Genomic DNA, 16,122 nt, shown 5'->3' on the forward strand with positions numbered 1-16,122 from the left:
TTTGGTGAAGTCCCAATATTATGTGACTATTAGAAAAGGATGAATTCATTTATGCCAGTGGGGGAATGAAGAGTAAAAAGAATACTACTTCTTCCTCTTAACTGCCTAATATGCTGTCTGAGAAGATGCTTACAATTAAAAAGTGTGTTTTTCATTTTGTTTCTAATATTGTATTTTAATCAAGTTTTTTGTTTTCTCTTATACACTACATTAATGAAAAGATTATTTACTTAATTACAAGCGCATACACTATGAAAACAATCTGAAAAGAACATATGCAATAAACGAATGACTTTATTTTCAATTCACCCATTTATTAAAAACCAGACACCTAAACCTGCTAAATAAAATACCACACAGGGATGAATGACATCTCTTTCTTTCCATGGACTACTATTCATACCCATGTGATTGTGAATGCAATAGACTGGAAATGCACTATTGTGCGAAACGTTCAAGTTTGGTGAACTCTGACCAGCATGAAGATGTGCGACCAAAAGAAGAACAAGACATCTCAGCGTGATCTAACACTGTGTCTACACAGGACGCGACAGTTGTTGAGTCAGCTTGAGGCTGTCTACACTGGATGAGACAAAGCAGCCGTTGCAAATCCATTTATTCTTCGTGTCGATAGTAGCGCGAACGCTTAAAGCCTTGTTCACACTATATGATTTTAAAACGTCGGGCTGAACTGTGCGGTTCACACTACATGACTTGCTCTCAATGAAATCAGGAGTGTTCAAGTTGCTTAGCTGTTCACACCACACAACACAACGTGATTGATCCGCAACAGGAGGTAACGCACTACACGAGTTGATAACGCGCTACATAGAGAGATACAACCACGATCGGATGATAAGAGCAAATCTTTTGTGACTCTAAGACTCTTTTGTGACTCTTTTGTGACTTTCAGTACTATGGTACGGTCTCTAAATACTGAAAATAATCAAATAAATAACGAGTTGACAACAACTCTGTCACCCAACGATTCTATCTTGTCTACAAACCATGTTTTGTCACAAAAAATCACGCGATTAAACGAACAAGAAATGACGCGAAACAGCATGTGCGCCAATACCCACCGGAGAAGAGATGAACACAACACGCCAATATGGACGTCAGAAACTAGTGCTGCAAACTGTTTGCGCGATGATGAAAAGGAAAAATAAGATTTACCCAGTGACCTCAACCCATGCCTTGCTCTGATTGGCTGTAGCTCATGACATCACTGAGGTTGAGTCGTGCAACAGCTCTGGATATCTAGCATGCTAGATATTTTTATGGGCTCGGCGAGGCGTCTTCGCTGCGTTGTTGGCGCTTTCATACTAATGGATTGGCAAGCGTTCATCGCCCGCTAATCCCCCGCAATTTGCATGTGATAACACCCTGACCTGTCGGTGAGCTCAACAATTTGCAAATCAGGCTTAAAATCATGTAGTGTGAACTTGGCTTAAAGTACATCAGAAAGAGAATGGGGCATCAGTTCAGCATCGGGTATTTGTTGTGCCGTGCCAGATCCAGTGTAGACAGCATCACTGATTATAGCCTCCAGTCACAGATGAAGGTACAAACGATCTTACAGATTAACGTTATTTATGAAAATAGCTTGGCAAGCTAGCTAGGCTAACGTTTGCTAACGATGAAAATGATCTGTCCATTTGGCAACAATAAATAAATAAATGAATGAAATCAAATAAACAAATTCATGTTTTTCATTTGTGTCCATTATTTATCTCATTTTCACATTGCAACAGGCAAGGGTAAGGTAACGTTACAGCTAGAAAGTATACATAATATCGACCAATTAGTGTTTTTAAACCATGGAAAGAGGTCAATATAACAGCAGGAAAACAATTATGTCACATAACGTTATATTTAGCTCAGGAAAGCCATTTAATGACCATAGCATGTTAATTGAATAGAAAAAATAGCAAGAGAGGAGATTTTGCTGATCACTATATCACATATTTATTATATTTTTTTTACTCATGTCATTAAATAATTGTTATTATACGCGAATGTCCACGTCTTGTACTCGCCCAGGAAATCTGTAAACCGTACGGCACCAGACAGGGGCAGTCGACCCGGGGTATTCACAATGTTTTCTCTTCAAAATTTAAATTTTACTGCCACCATTGAAACAATTTATAACGGAAACTGTTTACCCACTCGACATTATACAAGGGGTAACCTTGTAACGTTAGTGAAAGTCGTAAATCGCGGGCTGTTTATTCCAGTGGACGCAAGTTGCAACTAAAACAATAGGAGGCAATGGCGCAACGCTACCCAGCAACAGCTCAGTAATGGCGCCCCGCTTACTTCCGGTAGTTTCGCCGGATTCGTCTATAATGGGTTCTATTTGCTTTTGCCATGTCGTGCCGCTTGCATCTGGTGTAAACACGGGTGTTAGCTGAATAACAACTTTTTGTATTGCAGGAAAGTGGAGTAGATTGTGGTTTTACATCTTGTATTTATTTTTTGTTTTAGAATTTATGCTTTTACAAAAGACACCACAGATCATGACATCATATCGCATATCTCAGTGTCAGAAGTGCTCAAAGTTTAGTGTGACCGAAGCTCTAGGCCTAATTTTCTTCTTTTTTTCTCAAGCACATTAAGACAAATGCGTTTAGTTACAAAAGCATGATTTTATGCTTAATATGTTGCATTCTCAGTAAAAAAATTTGTTTATGAACAGTTTTATTTCTGTAATTATTTATTGTTCAGGACTATGGTAAAAACCATTTCTGGTAACCTGCCCTCAAGCATAATTTTTTTTAGCAAAATGATCTCACAGAGATGCTCTGTTATTCGATCATCTGCTTTCACAGACACAACAGTGGATCTAGGGGGCAGCAGTCAGTCATTTTAATGATACTATGAAGAAGACATGCATAAAAATGCTATGTCTTACTTTTACAACCCTTAAAGCAGAGATATAAGAAAAGCTCTCACATACTGAATATCAACAGTGTAACGATGACTCAAGCTCAGGGCAAAGTTTACACCACATTAGTATTACACGATCAGGACTTTGGAACTCGGCTTTTAAGACATGATGACTGACGATTGGCTGATGTCAGGTTTTGATAACCAGCATAATCTGGTGTCAGCTAGATATTGTGATGAAGTATGATGTTTTCCCACATTGTGAAATCCACTATGTTTTTATGGTAAGACGTGACACTTTTTTTAAAGGGATACTCCACCCAAAAATGCTAATTCTGTCAAGTTGTTGCAAACCTGTATGAGTTTCTTTCTTCTGCTGAACACAAAGGAAGAAATTGTAAAAAACGATTGGAACTTTGGCACCATTAACTTCCATAGTATTTTTTTTTTCTACTATGGAAGTCAATGGTGCCAAACAACTGTTTGATTCCAATCGTTCTTCAATATATCTTCCTTTTAAGATGTCTATTGAAAGAGGTTGTTTTTGAAAGCAAAGAATGAGACAAATCTCACTTGTCATGAGTCATTTCAGTTTGAACTTGACACACCTAAAGTTTTAGTCCAAAACAGCAGTGCAAAAACATTCCTTGAAATCCTTGACATATGACAAGTACAGTATTGTCAATAAACTGTTTAATAAAAAATAAAAAATTTGATTAGTCTGCAAAATATCGTCACATTTTGTAAACTATATAATCACCCAGCTCTTGTCCGTCATTTTCTGTAAAGCTACTTTGAAACTAACAATGTGAGTTGTGAAAAGCGCTATACAAATAAAATCAACTTGATACATTATATGACAATTAGGTCTTAATCAACTATCAAAAGATATTTTGATTATACCTCCATACAAAAAAAGTCAGTAATTAAATAAAATGATTTTAGATGCTCTGCGTTTATTTTTCTGCCTAAACAGGATAGTGACAGGGAAAGTAACAGGGTTTTATGACCGGGTCCATTACTTTGAGATAACAGGACAGAAGGGGAGCCCCAAGTGTGGGAGACTAAATTTAAATTTACACACATTACACACAGACGTACTGTATGATAATCCTGATACGCGTGCTTACTCATTACACTTAATTCAGTCAATATAAATACAGCATCTGGCTAAACACATTAAGACAAGAGGCAGAGGTGCAAATTTAATATCATGTCTCAATGCCCATAAACACACAAGTTGACAATTGTCAGTGCTGTGAACACTCGAGTAAAACCTGTTTAGGCTACAAAACACTTTTTCATAATAAAAGTGATTAAAAGTATATTGAAGGCCCCGAATATAATGCATCATACAGACTACTTTTTAATCACTGCCTAATTTGTATGGAAAAGAGTAGCTTTTTTTAATCCAAATTAGAAAAAGTGGTACATATGATAAAACTGTAAAACTATTGTCATATTATAGGCCTACACACATAAACTTAAGGAAAGTAAGTTCAGTTTAAGTTCAGTTTTGAAGGAATTGTGAAGCAAATATGCTACTATTGTACAGTAAGGCATGTCTTAAAGTAATAATATTAATAATAAAAACGATCAAAACTTTATTTTTTAAAGTCGGCATGAAACACAAGTTGAGATAGTCTTTTCTTCCATACTCTAATGTATATCCAAGAATATCAGGAATTGTTTGGATCTTTGGATCATTGTGGTTTGCTATTGGTGGATCTCATGTGAATGAGTCCTTACGGCAGTAAACACATCATCAGAGAAGAGATGTCGTTGAAAGTTATTTTGATAAAAGATTATGAGATTATGATTTTTTTTAAATAGTGATCTGCAGGGATAAAACATTTATAATAAATTTGTTCCATAAAAAAATAAGAATTGTCCATTTTGATTTCAAGATGACTTTAAGGACCATTTTTTAAATTTAAAGGTAGGGTATGGGATTTGCAAAACGGCCGGCAGATTTTGAAAATACTCAAAAGTTCCTTCTTTCCTCCAATGCTGGCCCTAACTCCACCCATTCGAAGAACATGGACGCATAATCATGCACTTACACTCTCTCTCTCTTTACCGGGGCGTCTTGCACTGACTGCGACTGGGTCACGAGCTTTGAATATGCGCGCGAGGGGGATGGGCGGAGGGGGGTATGCTACGACCGCTTGATTGACGCACTTACTGTCCAATGATTCTAGGCGGTCTTGGAAATGATTGGCCGGAGTTTTTCGAGTCTTGCCCGTTCCACAGATGATAAAATTTCTTAATTTCAGTGCTTCTAACTCAGTGGCTGTAAGTAGGTCAGGAATAGGATTTCAAGTGATTTTGAAAAAATGGTCAAAAAGGAAAATCACATAAACCACCTTTAATAGAGACACACAGAGACACACACAGCGCATCCAGGATTCATATAAACACTCTCGTGCAGAGATGCGTTCTCTCAGGTAAATTGGGCACCGGTTGATTTAATGAATCGGTACTCGGTAGTACCATGTAATTCGGTCGGTGCCCTTAAAAGTAACAAGTTTGTCACCCAACCATATAGTAAAGCCTCCTGTAAACGCGCTTCATACTGCTGACACAGCTGTCGTCATTAGAGGGAAGTCACATGTTCATAGGAAACAGCCAAACATCCTGAGCAAAGTTTGCATGCCATGATTTGGCTGATAAAACATCAATGTTGGGTCAGCTAAAGAGAACCTACTAATGCGTGTCCATGCAAAGAAACATGTTGACTCAGGTCTTGTGAAATCAACACGTCAAGTAGAATTCATAACTACAGATATTGCAGGTTACAGCAGCCAGAGAGGTCATATTCTCTTGAAGCAAATCTCATATGCAACCATTGACTGTAATTGGGCACTTTATTTGTACACTCCCAAAAAATTGTAGTGGATATGAGGCAGATGACAATCTGTGGCAGGCCCTAACACATCCTCATTCCCAATGTCAAAATAATGGTCTGCGACATTATCTCCTCATTCAGCTCGTTACACTTCCTACTTTAGAGTTTCACTGTGTCAGGACTGTCATGTGACTCAATAGACAAAGAAATAACCCCTCTGCTTTCAAAGCAGTGTCATCGCATGGCTTGAGACATTTAGCGGTCAACTGATTTTCAGTGCTGAACACAAAAAGGAGCATCAGCAAAATCAGCAGACACTCCTAAATATTTGAAATCATTTATCATGTAAATATTAATCACTTAAAACACCTCATTCTGAAACTCTGTAGTCTTTTATTCTTCATCTGAAGTAAGCAAACAAATCTAAAAGAAAAAAGAAGAGCTCTGGAGATACGCACTGCAGTGCACTTCACCAAAACAAGTGAGATAGATTGGGTGTCTCTGCTGATATCTGCAGTGTGTTGACTCTCCAGTCTTGAGCCCTGGGGGACAAAGCTGATCTACGATGACTGCATTGAGCGAACACAAGCCAAAACAACACTACTGAGATTTAGCTGTGTCATCTTCCAAACCATGTAGACCAACCTGCCTGAACGGGTCACTTAATGAATCCTGTTCGACTGGACTGCCATCTGATTTAAAACATTTAAATGGGTCTCCACAGACAGAACGTATATAAATACAATATTGTATTCACACAATATATATAAATATAACACTAACTAGGGCTGGCTGGTATGATGATATACATCATTACCACCGTATAAAATGTCTATATCGTGGCATGCAAATGTATAGCACTACTGACACTTCAGAGTGATTGAAATGGATGAATGAGAACATAAAGAGCGGGGACATGCTTGATGTTAAAAAGAGTTATGAGCACAATATTTCCTGAAAAGTAGCTGGGTACGGTGCTCATGCTGACTGGTACACTGCCAAAGTGCGCGCACAGAAAGCTGCCTCTCAGAAGGTGATCACGAATTTGGGATGTTCTTGATCTTAAAAACTGTTATTAAGCACAATAAGCAGTGAAAAAGAACCCAATGCGGTTCATGTCTTATTGTGCTTAAATTCAATTCAATTCACATTTGTATAGCGCTTTTTACAATTCACAACGTTTCAAAGCAGCTTTACAGAAAATGCATGTGTTCACATTACAATTGAATTTAGAGTGCAATATTTTTTTTTTTACATTGTTGTACTAAATGTAATTTAAAGTTAAAGTTAAATAAAGATATTGTATCTGAAAAAAACAACAATTTGATTCATATTTTTGTTATATTGTTTTTGTCCTATTGTTTGTAATTTGCTTCTTTTTTCTTATTTCTAATAACATAAATGAGAAAACATAACACAAAATAACTATATCGCAATATGTATATCGTTATTGTGAAATAACATTTCTCATATCGTGAAATGGAAGGATTTGGTCATATCGCGCACCCCGACACTTTTAATATGGCTAGATCAGTGTGACAATTTAAAAGGAATAAAGTGTAGCTATTTTTCTGGCCCGAATAACCAGAAAGTTTACACATAAAGTTTTCATAAACTCATCACAACCAACACTAACCTAAAAAAAAAATGGTCCAACTAATTCATTTTTATATTCATAAGGTGTGCTCACATTTTGGCAAGATTTTGCAAAACGTTTACATGGGGAATATCCATTTCCACGGTAGACCAGCTACTCATAGATGTACTAGAGTATCAGCACTTACAATCACCCATGTGTGAACAGGGAAGCTACATGTCTTTTGCTTTTATCTAAAGCAAACACAATACAGGGACACTGTGTTTTACACAAGCAGCTACAAACTGTTCTCCAGACTTCCCCCCTTTTATCTGCAGAGAAAATTATGGCTTCTATTCATAGAGAGCTTGTGCTTAAGCATTGTGGATCTATGACTAAGAAGGTCCTGAGCCAGCAAGCCAGAACACACAATGCTCAATTAGACATCCCTGTCAGCAATACCATTGTACATGTTTGGTATTCTGATGAGATGTTGGTGTGTAGATTTGCAACAAACTGTTTTCTTTATTATCTCCATGATTCTCATTTACAAAGAGTTAAAGTATTTTTAAGTTGTATATGCATGTTAGCTAACATGTTCAGTCAAAATATCCACTTAAAAGGGATATTCTGATATATGACAATTCACAGTATACAAGTGCCATAATGTTTATTGGCCAATATTAGTGCTGAATTGACTTTCTAAGGAGATAACATCAGGACAGTCAGCATCAGAATATATTTAAGGTTTCCATCTTTGTACCGTAAAATAATTTGTTTTGATTTCAATTTACAGTAGAACCTTGAGCCAGACCGATATATCGGCAGGCCGATATTCTCGACCGATATTATGCATTTTCAAACTATCGGTATCGGCAGTTATAATGGCCGATAAATGAATATTTCAAATATAAAATAAAAACGGACGAAACACGCTTGAACCATGTCATGAGTGTTGGAGTTGTATAGTTTGTCCACCAGAGGGCACTCTACACCGTCCCTGTTGGCAACACTCGTTGAGTTGGTCACGATACATACATTGCTTGAATATCAATTAAAAGAACATCCCCATCAGTTCTCTTAACTCAAATAAGCTTGACAAAATTTGTGACCATCATTTCCAGTTTTGCTGCTGTTAAATAAGCCGAGAGTGAAGCAGAATTAGCTAGTAATAATTACGATACATTGTTACAGTGTAGTTGACTGACTATCCTTTCAACTTTTGACAATGTGACTGAAGTATTTCTTTAATAGCGCATGAAAGTTATAGCAATGAGACGCATCATCTCCCCTTGGCCTGTTATATTGAAAATGTAGGCTATATTTTACAATTTACAGTATGACGTAATCCATTGCTAAATTATGCCTCATCATAGACTAGCTAACCACAAAGCTAGCTAATGCCCCTATCATCAGTCTGTTCTGTTGTGACAATAAAAGAAACAAGTTTCTTTTTAAAACCCATTATCATATTATTTTAGTTAAAACTAATAAATAACTACAAATAACTAATGTTAGGGAAATCTGTTAATGTTTTGCGCGTTTCTGAAATAAAAAAAAAAATATCGGCCGATATATCAGAATATCGGATTTTAAAACCGGTATCGGCCTTCAAAATCCTTTATCGGTCGGGGTCTAGTAGAAACATAAAATTAAACAGTCGAGCTTTATTGTGAACATTAGATTTTAGTATACTGACTATAAAAAGATTTTTTGGCTATCTATTGCTACACCAATATATCTAAAAAAAAAAAAACTTGTGTAGAGCATATTTTAAGCTTTTTTAAAACACTTTTGTTGATCCAATCACAAATGGATGAAGCTAAATACAGCTGTAAATGGTGTCTAAAACATTTTGAACTTGCCCACTTTCAAGGGCTATGGTGCATGCAGCGCTGAAAGTTTAGTGTAAGCAGAGATATCATCTTTTAAAAATCAGGAAGTATAGGGTATTGCCTACAAAAACGACTCGATTGGGACTACAGCTGGGTTTCAGACGTCACTAATCCATACATTTGCATCAACCCTCCCTCCGGAATATGCAGGAAAGGGCATGATCATATTTCTGCGGCTCATATGTTCATATGTATCATATGTTCATCCAGCTGTCAGGTCTTCTGTGTTTGAGCTTCCCACAGACAGTCCCTCCAGGATTTCACGATTTTTTTTTGTGATTTTTGCGATCAAAATGACTGATTTTGTGGTGGTAATTTCCAAAAATTTGTGAAAAAATTTGCGATTTATATTTAACATTTACCATAATAGTATTCAGTCCTTCCAGAAAAACACAGAGTTTTTTTTTTGTGATTGTTGCGGGCAAAAATTGATTGATTATGCGGCCAGTTTTCTTTAAAAATGCGATGTAATATGTGGGATATTTATGCAATTTTATGCGATGAAATTGCTGGAATTTACAAAAATTGAGGGAACTTGCAAAAATTGCGGTTTGATGAAAAAGAGAAAAAAAGTGATTCCCCCAACATCCTGTTAATATAAGAGTCATTTCTTATTACTTCCTTTGATAAGCAAGCATACTACATCATAGAAAGTGCTGGGAATATTTAATTTCTCATCTTGTTTTATTTCAGACTGTAAGAGTGTAAATAAGGTGTGGCCCCTTTAAGAGCTGCGCGCTCCCTGTTGAACTGTCGAACACCCCATGTGTGCGGGTAATTTCTGTTTGATGCTACTACTTTTATCTTATGTTGTTTATTAAGTAACAATGTGACAGTAGAACGTTCGACAGACAGTTATACGAGTTCGATTTGTGAGATGTCAACCGCCTCCGTGAGTCTGTCTGGCGTCGCTTAATTGCGTCACTTCATAACGTTCCCATGGAAACAGGGGGAAATGGCTGCTCTTATGTGAAGCAAACGCAACATTTTTCAACTTTCTGCTAAGATACATGTGACTTTTTTTTGCAACGAAAATGCGAGGATTATGAAATTATGCAAACCCCGCATATTTTGCACGGAAATCGGCAATTTATGCGGCGAAAGTGCGGCGTATTTGAAAAAATGCGGCCCCCGCATAAATATGCGGACTTTGGCTGATTTTGCATTGAATTCAGCGATCGCATAATCGCGTTTTTCTGGAGGGACTGCACAGACACTGTACTTCGTTAACAATGGATTCAATTTATGTTTGATTATGTTCCTGAAAGTGTCGATCTTAATTTAGCTCTCTGTGCTGCGCATTTACGGAAGACAGCTTCCAGAATCTCCACGAGTTCAATGCTGGATTCAACAAGAAACTGTTACTAAAACATGAAGCAGTTCCAGCTTTAAAACCAGAGACAGCAGTTGTTGGGCCACAACCTGTAAGTAGGCTAAGACTTAACCATTTTAAATGTATTTTTTTCAAATGCCAGTGCTGGCTTTATAGCCACTAGGCTACTAGTTATGCTATTTTGTGTCTACGACAAACGCGTGCAAACATTATGGACCTGAATTTTGTATAAGTACTAATGTTTTAAACTTATTTTTCATGAATATATGCTTTATGACGTTATTCGATTCGATCAAGAAGGTAAACTAATGCCAACGCTGTTTGTGCTAACATTAGTAGCCAGTCAGTTGCTATTGTTGCCAGTCAGATGCTATTGTGTAAAACATAAGTGTATATGGTTAAAAATTTAGCAAATTATCATTCAGAAACGTTTAGTAAGAGCCGTGTGTGGTGAGGTTTTGTTTGACTCTCTTCATCGCTGCTTTCTCGGTCTGATTCTGCCTCAAACTGATACTGCAGTCTCGACATCATTATTTACGTGTATCTACCTTTGGCATGCCCATTTCGCCTGCAAAGGTAATGGGCGTTAACCTTCCGGACAACGTGAGCGACAGTTTAGCCAATCACCACACACCGGTCCAAACTAACCAATCTGAGCCCACTGCCTGTTTCTAAGGGGGTGGTTTCATTAGAATCAGGAAGTCAACCGCTCGTTCAGGGGACAGAGGAGAGCGCGGAATACAATAAAGGTGAAATTTATGAAAAATAAGAATTTAAAAAAAAAGAAAAACCACGAATACATGTTATATTGCACCCCATAAACACAATCATGCAAAGAAAAAAAGCATTCAATTCAGCATTGCACATCCGCACTAAGAATTAATTCTATAGTTTTATGCATTTGAATAAATGTGCACAGGTTTGTAATTCCCTAAAACCATGCCTAAACAAACTACTTGTCTTGCCTATACATTTTGATACAAAATTTTATTTTATCAATTCGGGGTAGGTACGCAAACCGAAATTTCCACAACGCTTTATCTGTAGAGTGGTATGCATGGGAATTTGTCTCCCTTGTCTACTTGTGACACCAGAGGTGTAAACAGGGCCAAAGGGATAATGTGCAACATTTTCCAGCAAGAGTGCCCCAGAGACAGACATAAACGTCAGCTGTTCATTTCAGTTTGAAGTGCAGGGGAAAAATTCATAATGCGAACTTTCAGTGGGTCTCCCGCAAACTATTGGACAACACACATTGGACCAAGAAGACTAACTAGCAAACCAGAGTTAACATATCTATTGTGTCTACTAATCCAATCCTCGCCACATGAGTACTGTCACATCATCCAGTCTTGAAAATGTTATCATTAACCTTGTTAGTGAACTAGACCTTCACAACTGTAAATGTCTTTACAATTTCGAACATAATGTCCCAGGTTGAGGGGCACCAGTTGACCGGCCTTTAATCTTTCTTCTTTTTTCATTTCTTTATTTCTTTATTTATTTTTTTTGTGGCTAATCTGGGTTCTGGAAGTACACCCATGCAAAGAAACTTCATTGTAATAATTTCCCAAAATATCATATTACAAAGTCTGTGAACAGGATGTTAAGTTTGCAAGCTGTTATGTCAAGTTAATTGCAGAGGAATTACAGTGAAGACATTTGATCACGACAAATTTGATCTGACATATTGAAGTCCATCACCCAGAAGAACAGTATTGGACGAGAAAAGAAAAAGTCTAGCTTGTGACAAAGTTGAAATGCTTGTTTTTGTATAAAAATAAATAAATAAAAAAAAAGAATAATATATTACATACTGAAAGAAAAGCCATGAATAAAGGCAATATAGGCTATTCTGTGTAGGGTTGTAATTTCATTTTATCTTAAAATTACATTGAGATTAGATTGCATAACATGTTTCAAATTATTTTATTTTGATTTTATGTCATTTTTGCATTTGTTTGCTCTAAAAAAAGTAATTTGCAATCTCTTCACTGTTGCTTAAAGAAAAGAAAAAAATTGGCAATTAGGCTAGTATTGCAATCAGCTCATTTGGTTGTAAAAAAAAAAAAGGAAAATAAATTAAATGAAACTGGACAGGAAAAATCATAATCTGATCATCCCTAATCCCAAATCTATGAACTTCGTTTGAACAATCACAGCAATGCTGATAACTAAAGGAAAAGCAGTTAATGGCGTTAACTAATAAAAGTAAAGAGTAGAGAGACTGGTAATGATGAGTTGATACGTGAATCTGAGACATCACTTTGATGACTGATTAAATTATCAGTCAAAGTATGATTGTGTTTTAAGATAAATGTTATATTGATTATTTGCTAGCCCATAGAAATAATAAATCAGATCACTGTTGTCTCAATTGTATAAAATAGAAAGGAACAAAAATTAAATTGAGACTTTACATGAAGTGTCAGAGTTCTATTAACTCCTGAAAAAAGTCCACAGACTTTTATGAGGAATTTATTTAGCTACATTGAATATTAAAACTTATATCCACAATTGACAGACTTATGTCAGAAAAAAAGTTCATCCACAAACTAACTGAACTCTACTAGGTGTATTGGGCTATAAAAAAGAGCAACCTTTAAGCAAAACAAATTCCTTATTTATTAACAGAAGGCCTGTCTTAAATTATCTGAGAGCATAAGAATATGTTTTCGGACACAGAGAAGAAAAATACAAATCAGCTTAAAATATTTAAAATCATACTTAAAATGAATTTATTTGTTCCAGGATAGAGAGAGAAACGACGCGCCTTGTAGCTATAGCGTGAATGAATCTCTCTTTTTCAATGAATAGGTGAACCAGTTCACTAAAACTTATGAAAGATTTGTTCACAAAGCAGACTGTCTGAGCGATTTTCCGGAGGCCTAGCTAAACAGTAAAAAAAACACGAAACAAATAAAACGTACAGGAAATTGGAAGAAAGTAATGGCATTAAACGAATCACCGAAACTTTTTTAAAATATCGGTTAATAGTGTTCGAACGAACCGATTCGCAGATATGAGTCGGACTTCTCAGCCTCTGTTAACGTTACGTGACGTCACGATGCGTCACGATGCGTCATGCAAAATAATATTCAATAATGTATTCAAAGCCTGTATATGTGAGTCATGCGAAATTTGCGAACTATTTCACCCTGTAATCGTCAAAACATCTAATAGTATGAGGAAAGTTGTGAGCAGCGGCGTGATGTCAAACCGGGCTGCACCGGTCTAAACCAGCACATCTTCATCCTTCATGTACACAAGAAGAAACTCTTATACCAGTGACACTGATAAAAATGAAAAAATAAACTATCGACAGACACGGCCAACATCCGATTGTCAAATGTAAATGCTGGAATAAGGAAATGAGTCGCGTTAGATTTGTTTAATGCGAATCCTCTTACCTTGTCAGACTTAGGTTTATTCTGCAGCAGCTGTTCCAGATAGAGATCGGAGAGAGCCGTTCGCGCGCTGTTCACACGCTCCAGAGTGACAGCAGGTTCGTTTTTATTGGAATTTAATGTCATGTTTCACAGTTTGAGGGGGTGGGGTTAGAAAAAAAGGGAAAATAACGTGCACCGCTTTGGGTCTGCTCAAGGTCCGAAAGGGGTGGGTCAGTAGAGCCAAACGACGTGATAAGAAAGCTTGAGATAGTTGAAGATAAAGCTTGAGATTCAGGCTCGAAGTCCGGAGTTTGTGCAAGAGAAGACACAGCTGACAAAGCACATAAACATTAGTGTGAGGAGGGGGCTGGAACACTGCAGCTTCCCTTCAGAGTGCGCACTTGCGTAATTACTATCCCTGACAGAACGTAACGGGGAACCGCAAGCGATTCTACTATGGCGAAGACTAAAATTATGAATATTAATTACGTAACACGAATGGTCCAAATTAATTGGCCCGAAAGACAGCGTCGGTAGGCGGGAGCCAGTTATCTGGCGAATCCTGTTATGGAAGGCGTGGATCATGAATATTAAGTAGGTAATGTGACTGGATTCGATTCTCCACGACGATTCGATAAATATTAATGAGCAAAGCCTTCTCCGTAGTAGGATTTTAAAATTAGCTGACGGTCTGTCGAAATACAGTTTTCTGTTTACCACTTTTTGCTGATGTTTCGTTTCCCTATGGAACTGAAAATGTCATAAACAAGACAACACATTGTCAGCTTGTTGTTCAGTGGTGATTCCCAGGAGCCTACCACCAATATATGAATAATAAAAATAAAATAAAAACAGCGCAAAAGAAAACAAATCTTCTTTGTCTCCTCTTAAAAATGTCTCCTCTTAAAATAGCAATGAACATGAACGTTTCATTTTAATAGTCAGTGTGAAATTCAGACATGGCTTGAGTGAAATCAAATTTAAGACCATGCACGCCCTCTTGCGTCCCTTACACGAATACAATCATGGAGTCATTCTGTAAACAAGAGCTCAACCGGTGAGATTGAAAGAGTTTTTCAATTTTTTTTCAGTTTTCCACAGGCATTTTATTTCTGTACACTTTTATTTAAGGTTTTTTATTATTATTATTTTAGAAGGTTTGAAGATTGTTTATTATTATTTATTATTATTTATTTTGTTAGAACATGGCAGAAGTATTTCTGAGGAGAGTTGAATTTTGATTATTTTTTGTGTGTATTATTGCTGTCGTTTTTTTCAGTTTTAAAGAGAATGCTCTAGTTTTTTCATCCGTTTATGGTGTGTTATGACATTGTACAATGATTGACTAAAGAAACATGTGTATTGGGTAACCCATTTGATCCCCCAATTTCCCCAGGTAAGTGATCACTTGTATTTGTGCGAGATGGCGAAGAGCGGTAGGAACCCGCCCATCCTTTCGGATTTAAGAAGCGTGACGGACCTCTCCCTTCGCACCACTAAAGCCGCCGCACAAGCCCTGGGGAGATGTATGGCCGCCCTCTGTGTCGCTGAGAGACACTTGTGGCTCTCGCTTGCCGACATGGGAGATTCAGAACGCGCCGTGTTCCTCAACGCGCCTATCTCTCCGACCGGCCTCTTCGGATCTGCCGTCACGGGTATCGTCGACCGCTTCTCCGAAGTACAAAAAGCCACCCAGGCCATGAACTTGTTCCTGCCCCGCCGCGCCAGCACTTCTGCAGGCCGCTCTCACGAGCCCCCTGCCAGAACCTCGCAACAGCGCCCACCTCAGCAAGCTCAGCAGCCCCAGCGTAGACAGGGCGGCCGCCCTCGCTCTGACAGCCGCCGCAGACAGCCTCCTCCCCGGGGGCCTCGACCCAAAATCACGCTGAAGCCTGATCAGCAAAAGTCTGCCTAGCACAGCTGAGAAAAAGACGGCTGTCTCCCGCTGCGGCCGGACCGCCGTCAAAGTTTCGTCCTCTGCTAGTCCCCGACGCCTCGCCGACTACAGTAGTGTTTACCGCCACAAACAAGCCGGTTTCCCTGCCCGCTTGCGAGCGACAAAAAGCCGTTTTCACGGCTACCCAGAGAGTTCACAAAAGAGCATAAAAGCCTCAAGTGTAAAAAATGTGCCCACAAGCATGTGTTCACTCATACACACAAGCACCATATGCCCCGTGTCTCCCACAGAGCCC

The 16,122-nt window shown here is 37.9% G+C and overlaps 1 protein-coding gene across 1 annotated transcript in view; it reads right to left on the reverse strand.

Annotated features, from left to right (window-relative positions):
• The window catches only part of mpp1 (MAGUK p55 scaffold protein 1), a 32,997-nt gene extending 18,666 nt beyond the window's left edge, over positions 1-14,331 (reverse strand). The window contains exon 1 of the mRNA XM_039650221.2: positions 13,952-14,331. Coding sequence (XP_039506155.2) covers positions 13,952-14,074 — 123 coding nt within the window. The 5' untranslated portion in view covers positions 14,075-14,331. The remainder of the gene's footprint in view (positions 1-13,951) is intronic.
• Positions 14,332-16,122: the final 1,791 nt, after the last annotated feature.

Source organism: Pimephales promelas, chromosome 19 (genome assembly GCF_988280905.1).
Source record: "Pimephales promelas chromosome 19, fPimPro1.hap1.1, whole genome shotgun sequence".
Classification (NCBI taxonomy): Eukaryota; Metazoa; Chordata; class Actinopteri; order Cypriniformes; family Leuciscidae; genus Pimephales; species Pimephales promelas.